At 43.4% G+C, this 20423-nt stretch overlaps 1 protein-coding gene across 5 annotated transcripts in view; it reads left to right on the forward strand.

Moving 5' to 3' along the window:
• The window catches only part of PRPSAP2 (phosphoribosyl pyrophosphate synthetase associated protein 2), a 56485-nt gene extending 42670 nt beyond the window's left edge, over nt 1-13815 (forward strand). For 2 of the 5 annotated variants that reach the window (XM_019656740.1, XM_019656744.1), the window contains 3 exons: nt 5345-5415; nt 8956-9102; nt 12537-13195. In XM_019656740.1, coding sequence (XP_019512285.1) covers nt 5345-5415; nt 8956-9102; nt 12537-12695 — 377 coding nt within the window. In that variant the 3' untranslated portion in view covers nt 12696-13195. Of the gene's footprint in view, nt 1-5344; nt 5416-8955; nt 9103-12536 lie in introns of all 5 variants that reach the window. The other 3 variants (XM_019656742.1, XM_019656741.1, XM_019656745.1) reach the window with 2 other exon arrangements.
• Nucleotides 13816-20423: the final 6608 nt, after the last annotated feature.

A 20423-nucleotide genomic window follows, 5' to 3' on the forward strand; every position in this document is an offset into this window, starting at 1 on the left:
AGTTGCCGGCGACGGCATAGGCTGCAGCCCCTGCCACAAGCTACCGGGTGTGGCCAGCAGCCAGCATGAGCGGCCGGCAGCCAGCGTGAGCTGCCAAGAGCTGCCGTGAGCTGCCATCCAGAGGCCGGCAACCGATCTGCCTCATCCGGGAAGAGCGCAATGATAATACCAACATGGGCCAGTGAAACTGCGTCCTCCACAACTAGACTGAAGAACAAAAGGACAGCAACTTGTCTGTTCCCCTTCCTCTGATTCCCCAATAAAATCTTAAAAAAAAAAAAAAGATTTTGACATTTAGCACTAGATTTTAAAAGTTGTTTTGTATCGTCTGGTTTCTTATAGATGAAAAATGCCAAATAAAAAAGAAAACAATAAAAATACTTTTTCAGAATATAAACATAATTATTCAGGACATTATATTACATAAAAGTTAGCAGAAAATAATATTCAGTGCTTAGCCCTCTGAATCAGTGCTCAGTGGGCCTCTTCAGTTTTCCTTTCTGTTTTCATAGAGCTATGTATGATCCATGCTGATTGCGTAATTGCGCCTACTGCTATCTTCTCAGCTTTACATCTTTTTACAAGTCATTAAAAGCTTTTGTAAACATTTGTAGTGGCTCTCTAATATCCCATCTAATGGGTGTGGCTTAGCTTGCCTGTGTAAGTGGGTATCTATGTTTTCTTCTGGTCTTTACCAATATAATGCTGCAGTGAACATATGTGGATAAAAAACTTTTTCCATACTTTGGCTTATTTTATTATAAATTTCTAAAAGTGACATTAATGAGTCAAAGGTATGACTGTTTATATGGCTCTTTGTCAAACTGACTTCCTAAAGGGCTATACCATTATACTCTTTCACCAGCATAGAGGTCAAGTGCTTGGGAAAAGGAGTGTTGGAAATGTAAAAAATTACTTCAGTTTTGAGATTTATCTTGTTTCGTTTGGCTTTACATTTCTGTCCCCTCCCCCCCACACCAACCTAGGTTCACATGTTGCATTTAGTGGTCATTTGTCTTTAGTCTCTTAAAATCTAAAGCAGTAGTTATCAACTAGGCAGGGGTGGTATGGATTTTGTCACCTAGAAGACATTTAGAAATGTCTGGAGACTGTTTTGATTGTCACAGCTGAGGTGGTTGCTACTGGCACCTAGTGAGCGGAGGCCAAGGATGCTGCTCAACATCCTGCAACCACAGGGCAGCTCCCACAACAAAGAATTATCGGGCCCAAAATGTCAGTGGTGCCAAGGCCGAGATGTAGAGCAGTCCTTCTTCTTTTTCTCTTTAGTGACACTGACTTTTTTTAAAAATTGAAGTGAAAGTCATAACATAGAATTAACCATTTTATAGTGTGCCATTCACTGACACTTAGTACATTCACAGTGTGTGGCACAACTGCTATTCCTTCCTAGTCAAACTTTTTATTACCCCAGAACACCCCTACTGGCTAAGTAATTACCCCCATGCCCCTTTCCCCATCCTTCGGCAACCACTAATCTGCCTTCTGTCCCTATAAATTTACCTATTTCATATAAGTGGAATCATACGGTACATGACTTTCTGTGTCCAGTTTCTTTTGCTTAGCGTAATGTCTTTAAAGTTCATCCAAGTTGTTGCATGTACCACTACTTGGTTCCTTTTGACGGCTGAATAATATTCTATTGTATTTGTTTATAAGTTAATCCTTTAATGGACACTTGAGTTGTTTTTACCTTCTGGCTATAATGCTGCAATGTATACTCATGTACACGTTTCTTGCAGACATATGATTTTATTTCTCCAGGGCCTATACCTAGGATTAGAGTTGCTGGATCATATGGTAATTTTATGTTTAACTTTTTGAGGAATCACCAAACTGTTTTTCAGAGCAGCTATGCCATTTTACATTCCTACCAGCAATGTACAAAGGTTCCAGTTTCTCTACATCCTTACCAACACTTATTTTCTGATTATTTGATTATAGTCGTTGTCGACTGAAAAATAATATTGACTAGGTGTTTTGTCACCAAAAAGGATTCATTCAGGAACAAGAAAGGGTTGCAGCCCAGTGCATGCAGACATGACAAGCCATGTGCACACTCTGGCCTGCGAGTCAAGATGGAGGGGTATTTATATAAGGGAAAACAGAAGTTAAGGGAAGGGGAAGTTAGAACCATAGAGCGTCATTGTAAACATGGAGTTCCTCCTGGAGGGCTCTCATGGTTGCAGAGAGTGCGAAAACTCCCATAAACCCTAGCTCCTCCTATAGACCCTCTCAACTGATTGTTTGTTTAAAGCCCCAGTTAGTCTTTATCATCATCCTAGTGGGTGTGAAGTGGTACTTCCTAGTAGTTTTGATTTGCATTTCCCTAATGGCTAATGATGTTGCTATTCAAATCCTTTGCCCTTTTTTTTTTTTTTTTTAAGATTTTATTGGGGAATTGGGGAAGGGGAACAGCCAAGTTGTCCTTCAGTCATAGTTGTGGAGGGTGCAGCTAGCTTAGCTCCCAAGTCCAGTCACCATCTGGCTGCCTGTTGGCAGCTCGTGGCCGCTCAGCTCAAGGTGCCGTGTTCAATCTTAGTTGCAGGTGAGCATAGCCCACCATCCCATATGAGAGTCGAGCGGGCAACCTTGTTGTCAGGAGCATGTGCTCTCACCAGCTGAGCCATCCTGCCACCTATTGGCAGCTCAGTGGTAGCTCAGCTCACTGGCCCCTGTGGGAATCGAACTGGTGACCCCGTTGCTCAGAGCTCGCACTCTTAACCAACTGAGCCACTCGGCTGACCCTCCTTTGCCCATTTTTTAATTGGGTTGTTTGTCTTTTTATTGTTGAGTTGTAAGAGTTCTTTATATATTCTGGACACTAGACTCTTATCAGGCATATAATACGCAAATATTTTTTTCCACTCTGCAGGTTGTCTTTTCACTTTCTTGATAGTGGCTTTTGATGCACAAGAGGTTTTCATTTTGAAGTTCAGTTTACTTAGGTTTATATTTGTCACTTGTTTTTTGGTGTCATATCTAAGAATCCATTGCCAAATTCAAGGTCATGAAGATTTACGCCCAAGTTTTTCTACTTAGAGTTTTATAGTTTCAGCTCTTATTTTTAGGTCTTTGATCCATTTTGAATTAAATTTTGTATATGGTGTAAAGTAGGATTCTAGCTTCATGCTTTTGCGTGTAAATATCCAGTTTTCCCAGCACCATTTGTTGAAAAGACTGTTCTTTCCCCACTGAATGGCCTTGACACCCTTGTCAAAAATCAATTCTAAGTGCCCATCAATGGATGAATGGATAAAGAAAATGTGTATATATGGGCCGGCCAAGTTGTGCATTGGTTAAGAGCTGGCTTGGGACACCAGCTCTGTGCAGCAAGGCCCTGGTTCGGATCCCACATGAGGGCCAGTAACACTGCCCTCTACAGCTAAGATGGTAAACAACAGCTCAACCTGGAGCTGGGCTGCCATGAGTGGCTGGCGACGGCGTAGGCTGCTGTGAAGCTGCAGTGGGCTGCCATAAGCTACTGTGTGTGGCCAGCAGCCAGTGTGAGCGGCCAGCAGCCGGTGTGAGCTGCCAAGAGCCGCCGTGAGCGGCCGTCCAGAGGCTGGCGACCGATCTGCCTCACCCGGAAAGAGCACAATGATAATACCAACATGGGCCAGTGAAGCGACGTCCTCCACAACTAGACTGAAGAACAAAAGGACAGCAACTTGTCTGTTCCCCTTCCCCAGACTCCCCAGCGCTGTTCCCCTCCCCCAATTCCCCAATAAAATCTTAAAAAAAAAAAAAAGAAAATGTGTATGTATACAATGGAATAGTATTCAACCATAAGAAAGAAGGAAATCCTGCCATTTGCGACAACATGGATGGACCTTGAGTGTATTATGCTAAGTGAAATAAGAGAAAGACAAATACTGTATGATCTCACTTATATGTGGAATCTTTTAAAAAAGCCAAACTCATGGAAACAGGGAGTAGAATGGTAGTTGCCAGGGCCTGGGGAAGGAGAAAACAGGGAGATGTTGGTCAGAGGCTCCAAACTTCCAGTTAGAAGATGAGTAAGCTCTGGGATGTAGCGTACATCATGGTGATTGTAATTAACAATACTGTAGTATATACCTGAATGTTGCTAAGAGAGTAGATATTAAATGTTCTTACTGTGCATGTGTGTGTGTGTGCGCGCGCGCGCGCATAGACACACACACACACACACACACACACACACACACAATCACGTGAGGTGATGGATGTGTTAACTAACCTTAGTGTGGTGATCATTTTGCAGTATATAAGTGTATCAAAACACCAGGTTATACACCTGAGACTCACACAGTGTTATAAGTTAGTTATATCTCATAATGCTGGGGGAATCAGTTAACAGTAGGTGTTTGATTTATTTCTGGGCTCTCAATTCTGTTGCATGAATCTATCTCTTTATGTCAGTACCCCAGTGTTTTGATTAATAAAGCTTAATGTCAACTGTAATTTAAAAAATGAAATAAAATAAAATTTTATAGTAAGTTTAAAAATAGCAAAGTGTGAGTCTTCCACCTTTATTCTTCCTTTTTTTTTTGAGATTATTTTGGCTATTTTGGGTTCCTCGCATTTCCATATGAATTTTACTCTCAGTTCATGTCTGCAACAGATGATGTTAGGATTCTGATAGGGATTGCATTAAATCTCTCGGTCGCTTTGGGGAGGGAGCATTGCCATCTTAATATTAAGTCTTCTGATCCGTAAACATGGGATATCTTTCCTTTGTGTTTTCTTTAATTTCTTTTAGCAGCGTTTTGTAGTTTTCAGTGTACAAGTCTTTCTTTTGGTTACATTTATTTCTAGGTATTTTATTCTTTTTGATGCTTTTGTAAATGGAGTTGTTCTCTTAATTTCCTTTTCAGATTGTTCATTGCTAGTGTGTAGAAACACAACTGATTTTTGTGTGTCCATCTTGTACCCTCCAACTTGGGTAAATTCATGTATTTTCTTTGGTAGTTTTTTTGTAGATTCTTTGGTATTTTCTATACATACGACCATGTCATTTGCTAATACAGGTAAGTTTTACTTCTTCCTATCCATCTGGATGTGTTTTTTCTTGTGTAATTGCCTTGGCTAGCATATCCAGTACAGTGTTGAATGGTGAAAGTGGGCATCCTTGTCTTGTTCCTGGGCCTAGGGGGAAGTTTTCAGTCTTTCGTTAGCTATATGATATTACTTCTGAGTTTTTTGTAGTGGCCCTTTATCAGGTTGAGGAAGTTCTCGTCTATTTATACTCTCTTGGGTCTTTTTATCATGAGACATTGACTTTTTAAAGTCTTTGACTTACTTTTTAATATAGAAACTTGTGTGTGTGTTTTGTTCTGACCAGTGCTGATTCCTAAAGAAAAGCCCCCCATCACAGTTGTTGGCGATGTGGGAGGAAGGATCGCCATCATTGTGGTATGTGAACCTCTGTTACCGTTAATTGTCATTCTGTCGACATGTTTGTTAATTGTGTGGGAAGAGTGGGATGGCAAGGTAAGTCTCATTTCAGTTGGTGCTTTGTGCGAAATGTTTACTTTGGTCCAAAAATTGAAAATGGTTGTCATTAACTTATTAAGAAATTGCTAACTACTTAAGTTCTAAATATTGTGCAACTGTTTGTTATAATGTGAGAAATTGTTTTGTGATGAAAATAGGGTACAAAATTGATTATAACTTTAAAACACACATCCTGTCACACTTCACAAAACCAGTGTACAAAAGGAATAAATTTAATGCCTATGTAGTTTAAATTAGAATAAAATGAACACATGGGTCCTCACCAATCATTGTGGAGGACCCTCACAGTGCCTCTCTTCTCCCCAGCCCACAGAGGTTGTCACTAGCTCGAAAGTTGGCATTCATGCCCTTATTTACAGTCTGTCATGAGTGCATGTGTCCCCAAACACTGTATTGTTTTGTTTTGCATGTTTTTTATATTTATATAATGAAATCTTTGTGTACTCTGTGACTTTTTCTTCTCACTGTTTTGAGATTTCTCTGTGGAGCAACATGTAATTGTACATTATTCTTTTTCACTGTGTGGTGCTCCATGGTATAACTACGTATTACACAAGTTATTTATCTGTTCTCTGGGCATTGAACACATAATTTTTCCTATTTCCAAATAATACTGCTTTGAACACTCTTGCACCTATTTTCTGGTGCAGACATGCAAGATTTTCTAGGTTCCTGAAAACAGAGTTGTTGAGTCTGAAAGTACATACATTTCCAAGTTGACTAGGTTGTACCAGATTGTTCCCAAAGTGGTTGTTTACGAAGCCGCCATAGTGGGCCCCACGTTCTCGCCAGTGCTTGTAATTTTGTTAGAAAATCTCTGATGTCACTCTACGGGTGATAGCTGTCCATTAATTTATTCCTTAATTAATAAAATCTGTAGAAACAAGATGCTATGAATTTAGTAGCACTTTTTTCCCTTTCTACTGCAACCACATTTAAAACAAAACTATTTTATTTTGAAGCAATTATAGATTTATAAGAAGTAGCCAAAAAAAATGTACAGGGAGGTCTTGCATATTCTTTACTCAGCTTCCTCCTTCTTGTTTAACTGTATATAGTAACACAATCTGGAAATTCATATCACCCCATCCATAGAAATGCTTCAGAGAGCACGAGTGTTGTGTGTGTGTAGATGTCTGCAGTCTTATCACATGTGTAACTTTGTGTAACCACCACTGCAATCAGGATAACAGAACTATTCCATCACAAAACTCCCTTCATGGCCACACCCACCTCCTGCCCACCTGATCCCTAACTCTGTGGCAGCAGATATCCTGTCCTGTCTCTATAATCGTGGTCTTGGGAAAGTCTTATAAATAGACTATACAGTATGTAACCTTTGGAGATTGATTTTTTTCACTTAGCATGATTCCCTGGAGATCTATCCAAGTTGTTTTGTATATTAATAGTTCATCCTTTTATTGCTGTAGTTTTCCATGTATGTAGGTACTGTAGTTTGTTTAACCACTTGCCTGTTGAAGGAAATTTGGGTTGTCTCCAGTTTTCTGCTGTTAGAAATAAAACTGCTATGCACATTTGTGTTTAGGTTTTTGTGTGAACAGAGTTTTAATTTTTCTGGGATAAATGACCAAAAGTGTAGTTGTTGGGTTGCATGGTAATTGCGAATAGAGTTTTATAAGAACCTGTCAAACTATTTTTCAGAGTGGCTGTACCATTTTACCAGTAGTGCTTTTAAAATAATATGTATATATTTTTCTTTGATCATAGTAATATTAGTATATATTAGAAAAGAGTAATATATATGTGTATACTATATACATACAGAGGGTGCCAAAAAATGCACATACATTTTAAGAAAGGAAAAAACTGTATTAAAATTGTAATACTCAATATATACCAATAACAGAAGATGAATACAAGTCACGTTTGACTTCTGCAATTACAAGAGGTGCTCAAAATGGTTACCATCAGTGTCCAGACACTTCTGATTACGGTGAACTACTACTTGAGCAACGCTGACTAAAGTGTCCACTTGTATACATTTTTTTGGCACCCCCGGTATATATGTGCATATATGCATATAATGAAAACAGGAATATTTATTCAACCCTAGATAGTGCCTGATACCCCAATGGGCTTAAAATAGCCTTGGTAGCCTGATTGTATTAGGAAAGACTCAGCTTTCCACCTCCTGTGTTTCCCTCCTATGTGTCTCCTTTACTACTCAATACAGAGCACTTCACTTCTGCTCACCAAATGTGTGGAGGTTTTTCCCCACACCAAGCAATTCTCTGTGACACCAACTGGGTGTCCTAACATTTAACTCCCAGGTTAATAGCTTAGTCCCACGAGATTGCTCCCACCACACTTCAGATACCATTTGCAAGTAGCAGGTCCCGAGGTTACCCACAACTTCTGTACGATTTGGCTACATAGCAGAGATTCCCATGACCCCCCTCCTTGGGTTCAATTAATTTGCTAGAGAGGCTCAGAGAACTCAGGGAAAAACTTTATGTACTGTTACCGGATTATTATAAAGGCTGTGATAAAGGACACAGATGGACAGCCAGGTGAAGAGATTCACAGGTGAGGTCTGGGAGGGTCCTGAGCTCAGGAGCTTCTGTCCCCATGGCGTTGGGGTGCGTGACCTTCCTGGTTCGTGGTTGTGTTCATCTACCTGGAAGCTCTCTGAACTCCATGCTATTGAGATTTTACGGAGGCTTCCTCACATAGGCACTGGAGAAGTGGGGGGTGGGGCTGACAATTCCAGCTTCTAATCCTAGCTTGGTCTTCCTGGTGACCAGCCCCCATCCAGGAGTCACCCTGAGTCCCCTCAGTAGAACAAGAGATGCTCCTAGTGCTCTTATCACTTAGGAATTTACCAGGGTTTCAGGAGCCCTGTGCCAGGAACCGAGGACAGAGACCAATACATGTATTTTCTGTTATCTCACACTGGGAACCTGTGGTCCATAGATTGGAAACCACTGGACTGGGTATATTGTTAAAAATAATAATTATTGTTTTTCCCATTATAAAAATATCCAAAAAGCATATTTCCCATATTCCCAGTGGAGAAAATTTGGAAAATAAGGAAAAGCAGTAAGAAAAGAGGAAAGAAGCACCCAGAATCAAAGCATCTTCTAACAGTTTTACAATGTATTGAAAAAAAAAATAAAACAGTGTACATTCCTGGAGTGCCTGCATGGTGAGGGCACAGTTCCGGACGTGGGGACTTAGAGGAGGATGCAGGAGCACTGAGTGTGGTGGAGAGGTTAGATGGCCTGTAAATGACAGAACTGTGCAAGGCTTGGAGGGGATGCAAGCGGAGCAGTGATGGAGCATGTGACCATGCTGTCTGGATGCATTAAAATGGAACAGCAAATCTGTCATAAAATTAGACCTTTCTCTTTACGGGTTGTCTAAACCCACCTTTGCAAAAGTGTTCATGTACCTTTTGTTCAATCTGTAATTTGACAGGATGACATAATCGATGATGTTGACAGCTTTCTGGCTGCAGCAGAGACCTTGAAGGAAAGAGGTGCATATAAAATCTTCGTGATGGCAACGCATGGCTTGTTATCTTCAGATGCTCCCCGACTGATTGAAGAATCTGCCATTGACGAGGTAAAAGAGCCAGGCCACGTGTGGGCGAGCTGCCCGGCCGCCCTGAGCTCCATCACAGCCCTGCAGGGGCACGTCAGAGCCCCTGTTAGAGAGATGAGAAATTGTGCTTCAGAAAAGTTAAGTGACTTGCGATCAGAAAGCTATTAGGCTGAGCGTTGGGTTCAGCCCATCGCTCTCCCTGGTGCAGCCCCCTGTGGAATGAAACTGGGAGAGGAAGGCCAACAGGGCAGTTTTCCTAAGCTGCCCCCGGCTCCCAGTGCGGCAGAAGCAAGGCTAGCCATGTTTATTCACACTGCTTCGTGCACCTAGCTCATTCCACAACCAGCCAGGCCGCTGGGGGCTTGATTGTATGAATCACATTTTTATTATCTCTCAAAGAGAAGTGCTGGGTATTGAACTTACATTAGTCAAACTTTTCCGAATCCCACATTCTTACTCCTCACATGGGATCTCCTTGAGCCTGGCCTTATTTATCATCTTCGATGGGTTCAAGGTGCCTTAACACGGACCAAAAGCCAGACTTGTGTGCTCTGATCAATAATCCAGCCTCCTCACTCAGCTGACAACACAGACTAAGAACTAGAATGACATTATAGGCATTCAAGGAGGCAAAATCAATGATACAGAATTCACATGTTAAGTGAGGTGAGATGTGTCAGCTCTCACCGGCCTGTCTGTGTGGCACCTGCTGGGGTTCTCCCGGCTGCTGTGTGTGAGCACATTAGAAAGAGAAGGCCAGAGGAAGTTGGAGAGGGGCCTCCTGGAGCCAGCCCCTAAAGCAGAGGGATCTGAGGAGAGGAGGCATCAAGACCAGCAGAGGCAGGTGTGAGTCTAGGAGCGAAAGAGCTCTTTTGTGGGGAGCCTGCGCCCTGGTGGTGCCCTTGTGTCTCCGAGAGTGCGCTGTCACTGATGTACCTGCCGGGGCGTTGGGGCCGCCACCAATGGCCGAGCCAGGTTCCTGTTCACTCTGATTATGAAATGAGGGTTTTCCGTACACACTGACACACACAACACAGTTGCACAGTAGGTTATAAAGTTTTGAACAATGTAACAGTGATGGCAGAACTGACAAGTTAGGAGGTGGGAGATGGGATAAGTGGAGAGAGGCTGATTTCCCCTTCTGTTAGAGTAATAACCCGTAGATAACGCTTAGGGTTGATAATTAAGATTTGAAGTGTTTTTCTTTCTTTTCTTAAAATTAAAAGTTAGATGAAATGCCTAGAGTAGGCATCTATACAGACAGTAGATCAGTGGTTGCCAGGGTTTGGGGATGGGTGAGACGGCGTGACAGCTAAGGGGGGTAGGGCCTCTTTCTGGGGAGACAGCAGACACAGCTCTGAATGTTCTAAAAACCACTGAGTTGTACACTTAAATGAGTGAATTGGGCTGTTCACAGATTAGGCTGTCAAGGTTTTCAGTGTTTGAGAGACAATTGATGGAAAAAGTTTGCAGTACTTGACGTATTTGCATACCTTCAAAACATGGGTGAATTATATGGTATGTGAATTATATTTCAATAAAGCTATTTTTTTTTAAGTGGTTAGAATAATTTTTGGAAATTTTATTTCCCAATGAGGGTGGTTCTTTAGTGAGGAAAATGGCCCACAAGGTGACCACATGGTGCCTCCAGGGGGCACTCTGCACATCGATTCTGTGTGAAGGGTGTAGAAAATTCTGTGTGATACCAGTGGAGAGGAATTTTATTCCTTTGAGAACTGTTCTCCCTTTTACAGGTCATGAGGTTTATAGAACGCTTTATGTTTCCATTTCTGCCTTAGTTATCAGGAAGCTCAAATACCAAATGACAAGTGACAGTCATTACAGCAGACTAGGTATTTGTGTGCCTAGTACTGGTTCTGAATAATTCCTGGGAGTCTGCCTCTGCTTCAGCGATCTCACTGTGCATGTGCTTCTTTTGGTTTTTTTTATAGTTTTTTTTTTGGGGGGGGGTGAATTGGGAGAGGGGAACAGTGTTGGGGAATTGGGGAAGGGGAACAGCCAAGTTGTCCTTCAGTCTTAGTTGTGGAGGGCACAGCTAGCTCAGTTCCAAGTCCAGTCACCATCCGGCTGCCTGTCAGCAGCTCAGGGCTGCTCAGCTCAAGGTGCCATGTTCAATCTTAGTTGCAGGTGGGCGCTGCCCACCATCCCATGCTGGAGTCGAACCTGCAACCTTGTTGTTAGGAGCACGTGTTCTCACCAGCTGGGCCATCCTGCCACCTATTGGCAGTTCAGCGGCAGCTCAGCTCGGGCGCAGCTCACTGGCCTATGTGGGAACCGAACCGGCAACCCTGTTGTTCAGAGCTCGTGCTCTTAACCATCTGAGCCACTTGGCTGGCCCGCATGTGCTTCTTTTAATCAGCTGTCTTGAGGCTTATGTTGGAAGTAGGGAGTATATGTTATAAACAATAATATTATACCCATGCTCTGTTTTTTAAGAAGGCTGAGTATTTTTATTTCTTTCCATTTGTAGCTGTTGAAAAGTGCTTGTTTTCTCCTTTTTTTTGATTTTATGAAATCTTAACTTTTAAAATAACAGCTTTATTGAGATATAATTCACATACCGTGCAATTCACTCATTTAAAGTATATAATGCAGTGGTTTTTAGTATATTCACAGACTTGTGCATCCATCACCACAATTTTAGAACATTTTCATCCCCCCAGAAAGAAACCTCATACCCATTAGCATTCACTCCCCATTTCTTCTCAATCCACTCAGCCAGCCCTAGGCAACCACTGACCTACTTCCTGTCTCTATAAGATGTACCTAACCTGGACATTTCATATAAACAGAATCATACAACATTGGTCCTTTATGTCTGTCTTCTCTCACTCAGCATAATGTTTTCAAGATTCATCCATGTGGTAGCGTGTGTCAGAACTTCATTTCTTTTTATTGCTGAATATTTCATTGAATGGATAGAACACATTTTTCTCTCTTCAGAAGTTGATGGAAATTTGTGTTGTTACTACTTTCTGACTATTGTGAATGATGATGCTGTTAGGAACATTCGTGTACAAGCTTTTGTGTGGACGTATGTTTTTATCTCTCTTGGGTGTATAACCTAGGAGTGGAATTGCTGAGTCATATGGGATCTTTATGTTTAACTCTTAAGGAGCTGCCAGACTGTTTGCCAAAGAAGCTGAACCATTTTACATTCCCACCAGTGGTTGTGAGGGTTCCCGTTTCTCCATATCCTTGTCAACACTTGTTATTTTCTGTCTTTTTGCCTATAGCTGCCCTAGTGTGTGTAGGGTTATCAAATCTTAATCTCTAAGAAGCACAGGTAGCATTCACATTGACTGAACACATTGTCGAAGGTGCAGTAGACCCACCGTCCTCCTCAGAGATTGGAGAATATATCAGATTTTCAGATCAAACCAGGAATCTGCTTGGTTTTGTGATGCTCTTGGTTTTTTTCTCTTGATTCAAAGGTGGTGGTTACCAATACAATTCCACATGAAATCCAGAAGCTCCAGTGCCCCAAAATTAAAACCGTGGATATCAGCATGATCCTTTCAGAAGCCATTCGTCGGATTCACAATGGAGAGTCCATGTCTTACCTTTTCAGAAACATAGGTTTAGATGACTGAACAGCTTCCCTTTTGTGAAACTCCCAGGGCCAAACTGGAAATGCTAGCGTGAGTACCGTGAGGCATCTGCCTGATCTGCTGGGTTTCCCAGGGGCCATCGTGTTTGTTCCTTTCTTTTTGCTAATTCCTATGAAGACAGACCAACTTTTGAATGTCGGTTTGGATGTTTGTGAGCTTTTTTGGCAATTTTTATAAAAGAAAAACTATATTCTCCTCTTAAACTAAGACCTTGTTGTTTTTAGTTTATTTAAAATATAACTTGGAATAAGATTTTTAAGCTCACAAACAGTCTTTTTCCAAAATTGTTGGAGCCTAAGTGCTTAAAAAATTTAATAAAATACATGATACTTGCAATTGAAAAGCCAAAAAAATTATACTGTTGAATCCAGTAGATGACATTTTTAGAAATGATTTTATAGATAAGCATATGGAATATGTCACCATTATTTATTTTCTGCAACAAAAGAAGGAATAAAAGCTTACTGTGTTTGTGTGTTTTTTAAAACTTTGTGTTTTGGCAATTGTTTTATAACTAAAATAAATTGAAAGCTGAATATACAGGCCGTGGATGAGATGTTCATCAGCTTGATTGAGTTTTCTCTTCTGCAATCTCTCGGGGGATGCAGCAGCCTCTTAGGGATGGAATGTCCCCTGTTCACTTTGTCCAGGACCCTGCACGCTCCTGATACGTAGTCATTTGACTGTGACAGGAGAGGAACTCTAACCCTAGGCTGGGGGATGGGCTTCTTATTTGACAGCATAGCCGCTCTGCAAACAAAATATGCCACTGTACGTCCTTGGGGATGAGATGCTGGAGAGGGTCACAAACGAGCAAGCGATGTGACCCCTGTCAGTGTCAGCATCTAAGTACTGGCTGTCCTGGAGTCGAGAACTCGAAACTTGTACCTTAGAGCTTAGCCTACTGTGGGACACTGGGGTCCATGAGGTAAGCCACTGTGTTCTCCCACTGGGGTTGCGTGTGAGCAGTCCCATCCAGTCATGGAGGAAAGCTTCAGACATCTCACCAAGAAAAAGTTACTTTTTCTTCCAAAAACCTTAAACCTTTGCTTTCTGCCTGTCTCTGTTGGAATATGTAATAAAATCGTTGATTCAGCACAAAGTTAAGATTAGTCACTTACTGTTAGCCACACCGGGGCTTCCTGGCACTCCCTAGAGAGCAGGGTGCCCCCTGGGAGCTTGCCTCACCTGCGCAGGCCTGGGGCCCTTGTGTGCAGAAGCCTTAGGGCTCTCCGCCTCTGGCAGCTGCCCAGGTAACAGGTGTTCTGCACGTCCCTCCATGCCCATCACACCCGGCAGTGCCCAGTCCCCTCCAGGACCCACCACACTACTTCTGAGAAAGGTGTCTTCCCCTCCTCCCTGTTAATTGTAGAGCTGTCTCCTTGGAAACTGTGCCCTTGCCTTTTGAGAACCTGTCCCTAGGATTGGGAGGGTCAGATCTTTACAGATGGGCTTAGAAAATACTACACTGACAACTGCTTTGGCCGGTGCTGCTCTGGTCAATAGCAGGTTGTCATCTGTAACCAATTGCCACATTGGGAAGAGGACCTTCGGGGACAGGCATTGCCTCCCGTGAGAGAGGAGCCAACTTGTGCCCATGGGGACCCTCTGAAATGAATTATCTAAAATGGGCTGAAGCAGCTTCACAGCAAACCCCACATTTTCAGACTGCTGTGTTGTCTTTCCCCCCTTCTTTTGCCCCTTTTGTTACCATGTTACCATTGAGCTCATTCAGTAAGAAATGTCCTCTTGGTGGCTGTGTCGCATGAGGTTTGACTGCATGGTTTTCCTTGATGTGTCATGCTTCATGAACTAAAGTCAGATTTATAGAAGAGAAGTGAATGAAAAAAAAATGTAATGGGATGTTTTCCTCTGTGTGATGAACTTGCAAAGCTAGCTAGAGCCTTTCCAATCCACAAAGACTTAGGGGTGTGCTCAGTGCTGGCTTTGGAAGGATGTGCAGATGAACACTTGAGAGAATCCACCACCCCCGGCACTTGGCAGTCTCAGCAGAGAGTTAAGGGGCACAGAGATGGAGCAGCTATTCCATAGGAGGGCCAGGAAAGATGGTAGGTGGAGAACAGGAAGGAGGAATAGCGTGAGGCATGACAGTGCATGGTGTGTGTGCTGTCACATCATAGACTGTTGTGGCTGGAGCAGGAGAACAGTGCTGAGGAGGGAGGGCAGGTGGAGGCTGCAGGATGGAGGCTTTTCAGGGACACGTGTAGGAGGCTGGGCTCTGCTGTGGGGAGCGCAGAAAAGAAAGCCTCCCACTCAAGCCCCTCAGCCACCTCAGTCCTCTCCCAGAGAAAACCAGGGTTACCAGATTTTTGTGTATCGCAGGCTTTTCCTCAGCCTGAGAAGTCCTATTTGCCTTCCAAACTACTGTCTCCATGTATCAGTCAGAAATACAGGAAGCTGAACCTAGAAATTCTGTAACAGAAAAAAAAAACTAATAGTTTCCGATTTTGATTATGATGTCATCAATCTGGACAGACAAATGTGGGTTAGAACTCTGCTGTCAGAGCATCAGGAACACGATGATATCAGGGAGGGGCATGAGTGAGTGAGTGAATGAATGAATGAATGAATGCGTAAACACCAGTTCAGCCACAACTGTGCTAGAGAGCAGTTGGTTCTCGTAATTCGTTAACATTCCAAGGCCTTACCACTGACTAACCATCTGGGATTTCACACCAAAGCTCCCACTTCCCAGCCCAGTGCTCTTTGCAACCATTTCAAGCATGTCTGGACTAACAGCCTTTACGTGGGCGTATGGCAGAGCTGAGAGTGTGTCTAGGCCTCCCTTGAAGGCCTGGGATTCACTCATTTGTTAGCCTTTACCTGAATCTCCCCATTGTTGAGTGGCTAGCCTGCCAGCCCAGTCTCTGGGGGGTCATATTTGTGCCTAAAATTTCATGTTGGTGGGCTACTGTGAAAACTAGTAATGGAGGCTTCCACTTCCATTAAGCACCACTATGTGCTAGACTTTGTCCTGCACTTTACCTCATGGACCCAGCCCACCCTGACAGCATCCCTGTTTGCTGTACAAGGAAGCTGGCCCAGGGAGGTGAAGTGCTTTTCCCATACAGGCAGACCTTGGGGATATCGCTGGTTTGGTTCCAGACCACCGCGATAAAGTGAATATTGCAGTAAAGCTAGTAGTAATCTTTTTGCTGATGGAGGATTTGTTTTCAATCTATAAAACAAACAAACAATGACAACAACAAAAAACCCAGTATCTGCAAAGCGTGATGAAAGGAAGCATAATAAAACAAGGTATGCCTATACATATTAGGTTAATTACATAAAGTACATTCCTGCTAGGGGCCAGTCAAAGTAGAAATCTGCGTTGTTAACATGGCACATTAACACTTTTTTTTTCTTTTAAAGGAGACAGGTTTTTTGTTTATTTGGTTTTTTAAAAATTATTTTAAATTGGGAGATTGGGGGAGGGGAACAATGTTGGGAATTGGGGAGGAGGACCAGCCAAATTGTTCTTCAATCTTAGTTGTGGAGGACGCCAGTTGCCATCTGGCTGCCCATTGGCAGCTCATAGCCTCTAAGCTCAAGGTGCTGTGGTACAATCTTAGTTGCGGGTAGACGTAGCCACCATCCTGTGTGGGAGTCGAACCAGCAGCCTTATTGTTAAGAGCTCACGCTCTATCCACCGAGCCATCCGGGCGGCAGCTCAGCTCAAGGAGCCAAGTTCAGTCTTAGTTGCAGGTGGGCATAGCCACCATCCCATGTGGGAGGTGAACCTGGCAGCCTTGTTGTTAAGAGTGCATGTTCTATCCACTGAGCCATCCAGGCGGCAGCTCAGCTCAAGGTGCTGAGTTCAGTCTTAGTTGTGGGCTGGCGTAGCCTGCCATCAAACAGGCAGTCTTCTTGTTAAGAGTACGTGCTCTCACCAGCTGAGCCATCCTGCCACCTGTTGGCAGCTCAGTGTCACTGGCCCATGTGGGAATCAAACCCACAGCCCTGTTGCTCAGAGCTCGCACTCTTAAGCTAACTCTTAACCAACTGAGCCACTCAGCCGGCCCTGGCACATTAACTCTTGCTTAGAACTGTGCAAGCTTAATATAAGTGCTCTCTGCTTTGTCGGTGAGCATGGCTTTCTTTACTTAAAAGTAACTCTGGAAACTTAAGTGAGGTTGGGAGGCCAGAAGGGGGAGCTCTCACACAGTTCCACTTGAGGTCAATTACAGGAAAAATTGTCAATTACAGATCCCAAGAGAGTAATAATCCACAGGAAAAAATCACCAATGACAGGCCCCAACAGGAAAGATGTACATTGCGTCTTCCACAAGAAATTGGCAGGTCAGCAACTCGGCCCATGAGCAACTGTCATTACCGCAAACTGCTTTTCTCCAATGAATTTCATTCAAAACAACCCCTCACAATTTTCTTCTTTTTTTTCTATAAAATAATGCTTCTCTCCTTTCTTTGTTGAACTTGCCAATGGCTTTTGCTATAGCTTGCTTGTCCCAAATTATAATTCTTTGCTGTTCCCAAAAAAAACCCATTTTTGCTGGTAAAATAACTTTTATTTCTAAGGTTCACATGACCAAGTTTTCCTTCAATAAGAATAAGCTGGCAGATGTCAGAATGGTGGCATGGGGAACTCCAAAAGCCTGTCCCTCCATAAAGCAGAGAATAAATTGGCAAAACTCATAATCGACTTTATTGGAACTCTAGAAATGAATCAAAAGTTTATAGCAACCGGGGCTGGCCGAGTGACTCAGTTGGTTAAGAGTTGGCTTAAGAGCATGAGCTCTGAGCAACAGGGCTGCCGGTTCAATTCCTACATGGGCCAGTGATGCGCCCAAGCTGAGCTGCCACTGAGCTGCCAACAGGTGGCAGGATGACTCAGCTGATGTAACAAGATTGCCTGTTTGATGGTGGGCTATGCCCACCCGCAACTAAGACTGAACTCGGCACCTTGAGCTGAGCTGCCGCCCAGATGGCTCAGTGGATAGAACGTGCACTCTTAACAACAAGGCTGCTGGTTTGACTCTCACATGGGATGGTGGCCACGCCCACCCGCAACTAAGATTGTAACACAGCACCTTGAACTTAGAGGCCATGAGCTGCTGATGGGAAGACAGGTGGCAATGGGCACCCTCCACAATGAAGACTGAAGAACAACAACTTGGCTGGTCCCTTCTCCAATTCCCTAACCTGTTCCCCTCCCTCAATCCCCCAATAAAATCTTAAAAAAAAAAAGTTTACAGCAACCAAGTAAATAGTTACACACACACACACCCCACACACAAAAAAAACAAACAAAACCTGAATCCCAACAAGAGAGCTTTGTGGCATTTTAACTTACCCTGGTCCCATTACCTGCTCCCCAGCCCAATGCCAGCCTTGAAGACAAGCCTGCAATCCTGGTATAGGTGCCTAGCACCAATGGGAGCAGAATTATGGTTGTTTGTTTAGACCTGTCTGGTGGCTTCCTGAAGGACTGGCTCAAAGAACTTGCCTTTATTTTACCTAATAAACTCTTCCAGAGCAGAGAGAGACAATTAATGAAAAAGTTGAAAGGCAAATGTATTAGCCGTTGCCTCTTGGAGCAAAGAACAAAACCAAAAAGCTTGGGAATAAAGGGTGGGGGATGAGATGCTTTTGAGGAAAAGTGCTTTGAAAAGCTCCCACACATTCCTGGGAATCTAGAAGGACCCACGATTGCAGAGGGTTGAGTGTATGCTCAGAAATCACCTGAAAAAGCCGCAAGATCTCTTTTTACTATCAGGCTCTGCACAAGAAAGAAGTGAGGGCTAAGACAGAGCTATGAGCCGCCTGGCTGAGTGTTGAAGGCATGCCCCAAGAGACACACAGAGCTTATCTGCATACTGGGAGATTTTTTTTTTCTTTTTTGGGTTTCAGGCTTTTAAGAAAGTCTGTGATGACTCACTAGCTGACCACTCAGATAACAACAGAGACTTCAGTTGCCACAAACAACAAAGAATACAGACTTTACAAAATTCATTCAGAAAAGCCACTAGTGGGGAAAGGTGTATGGGGAGAAACTTCTAGATTTTTGCCTTAGAGTGATGAAAATGTTTTGGAACTAGATAGAGGTGGTGATTATACAGCATTGTTAATGTATTAAAAACCACTGAATTGTTCACTTAAAAATGGTTAATTTTATGTTATGTGCATTTTATCTCAATAATACAAAAATAATAGGCTTCTGGGATTTAAAGTCTCAGAGGCCTTAGCATTTGAGGACCCCTCAGTCACCTGGCATCCTGTGGAGATGTACTGAGGAGCAGATCCTGTGCAAGTCCTGACGGCAGCACAGGTGCTTACCAAGAGATGCGATGGCATAGCCCCTGAATCAGACAGATACAGGGAGGCACAGAGGTGACTCACCTTGAAGGGTGACTCAAGGTCACCAAGCAGACCCAGCAGTAAGAAGCACATTGATGTTTAGGGCACAACAGTCAGCTGGTGTGAAGTTGGGAGCAGCAGGAGATGGAGCTGGACAAGTGTTGGGTCCAAGGTCTTACACTTGATCTTATGAGTAGTGAAGGCCATTGAAAGGTAATTTTTAAACAGGTGTGTCATATCAAGGATTAGGTTATTAAGTCATTCTGACACCCTGTGCATGGTGGGTGGATTAAAAAGATGAGACTGGAGGCAGGGAAACCAATCAGGCTGTGAGATCCAGGTGAAATTCAAGAAAATTTAGAGTCAACCAGCCCGGCGGAACAGACCAAAGCATGAGGGGAAGTTTGTTTACACTGAATGCCTGTCATGGACTTTACCAGACAGGCTCGAGACCTAGATGATTTGAGCTTAACCCCCTTCTCTGCCTTTCACTTACTTTGTGACCTTGAGGAAGTTACTTTCTCTGTGCTTTCATTTGTCCATCCCAAGAAGAGTTGGGAGGGTGCCTGGGCACATAGTGACATCTCAGAAGATGGTGAGGATGGTGATGCTTCGGCTGGGCCACCAAGCTCTGGAGGGTGGGTTTGGTTGGGAGGGTGCTGAGGGTTGGATTATTGAGTCTGAGGTGAGCCAACTGGATGTGGGTAGCAGAGCTTAGCCACCAGATCAGAGAAGTGGCCACAGAAGGGGTAACTGAACACACACAAACAGGAAGTGTTTGTTGTCAGGAACTGGACTAGTGAAATAACTCAGCTTCCTCTCCCTGCCCCTCACAGCAGAGCCCTCCTTACAGCTTCTCTACTCAATAGTGGGAGAACAGCCTGAAATGTTTCATGATAGGGTGCTGGGGCAGGGGCAGGGCGCCTCTGGGGGCCCACCCCCCTCATCTCCTTTCCTCTCATCAGCAGGCTGGTACCCATCCACATCCTTCTGAACCCTGCAGTCATTTAGACACACTCTTTTGTACATAATGAGGGGAGAAGTATACAGACGAGGTCTGACAACTAAGTTCATGAACTTGCCACTGTGTAGTAACATTGGCAGCACTGTACAAACAGCTCGGTAACGTTTCATAATCTCGGTATATTAGTGCCTCACAGCTGTGTTTGTGTCGATGTGTGGCAGTGTCTAACTGAGTGGTGTTCATTATTATTTTTTTTAAATATTTTTATTGGGGAATTGGGGGATGGGAACAGCACTGGGGAATTGGGGGAAGGGGAACAGGCAAGTTGCTGTCGTTTTGTTCTTCAGTCTAGTTGTGGAGGACATTGCTTCACTGGCCCAAGTTGGCACCATCATTGCGCTCTTCCCAGG

This window comes from Hipposideros armiger, unplaced genomic scaffold (genome assembly GCF_001890085.2).
Source record: "Hipposideros armiger isolate ML-2016 unplaced genomic scaffold, ASM189008v1 scaffold_264, whole genome shotgun sequence".
In the NCBI taxonomy this organism is placed as follows: Eukaryota; Metazoa; Chordata; class Mammalia; order Chiroptera; family Hipposideridae; genus Hipposideros; species Hipposideros armiger.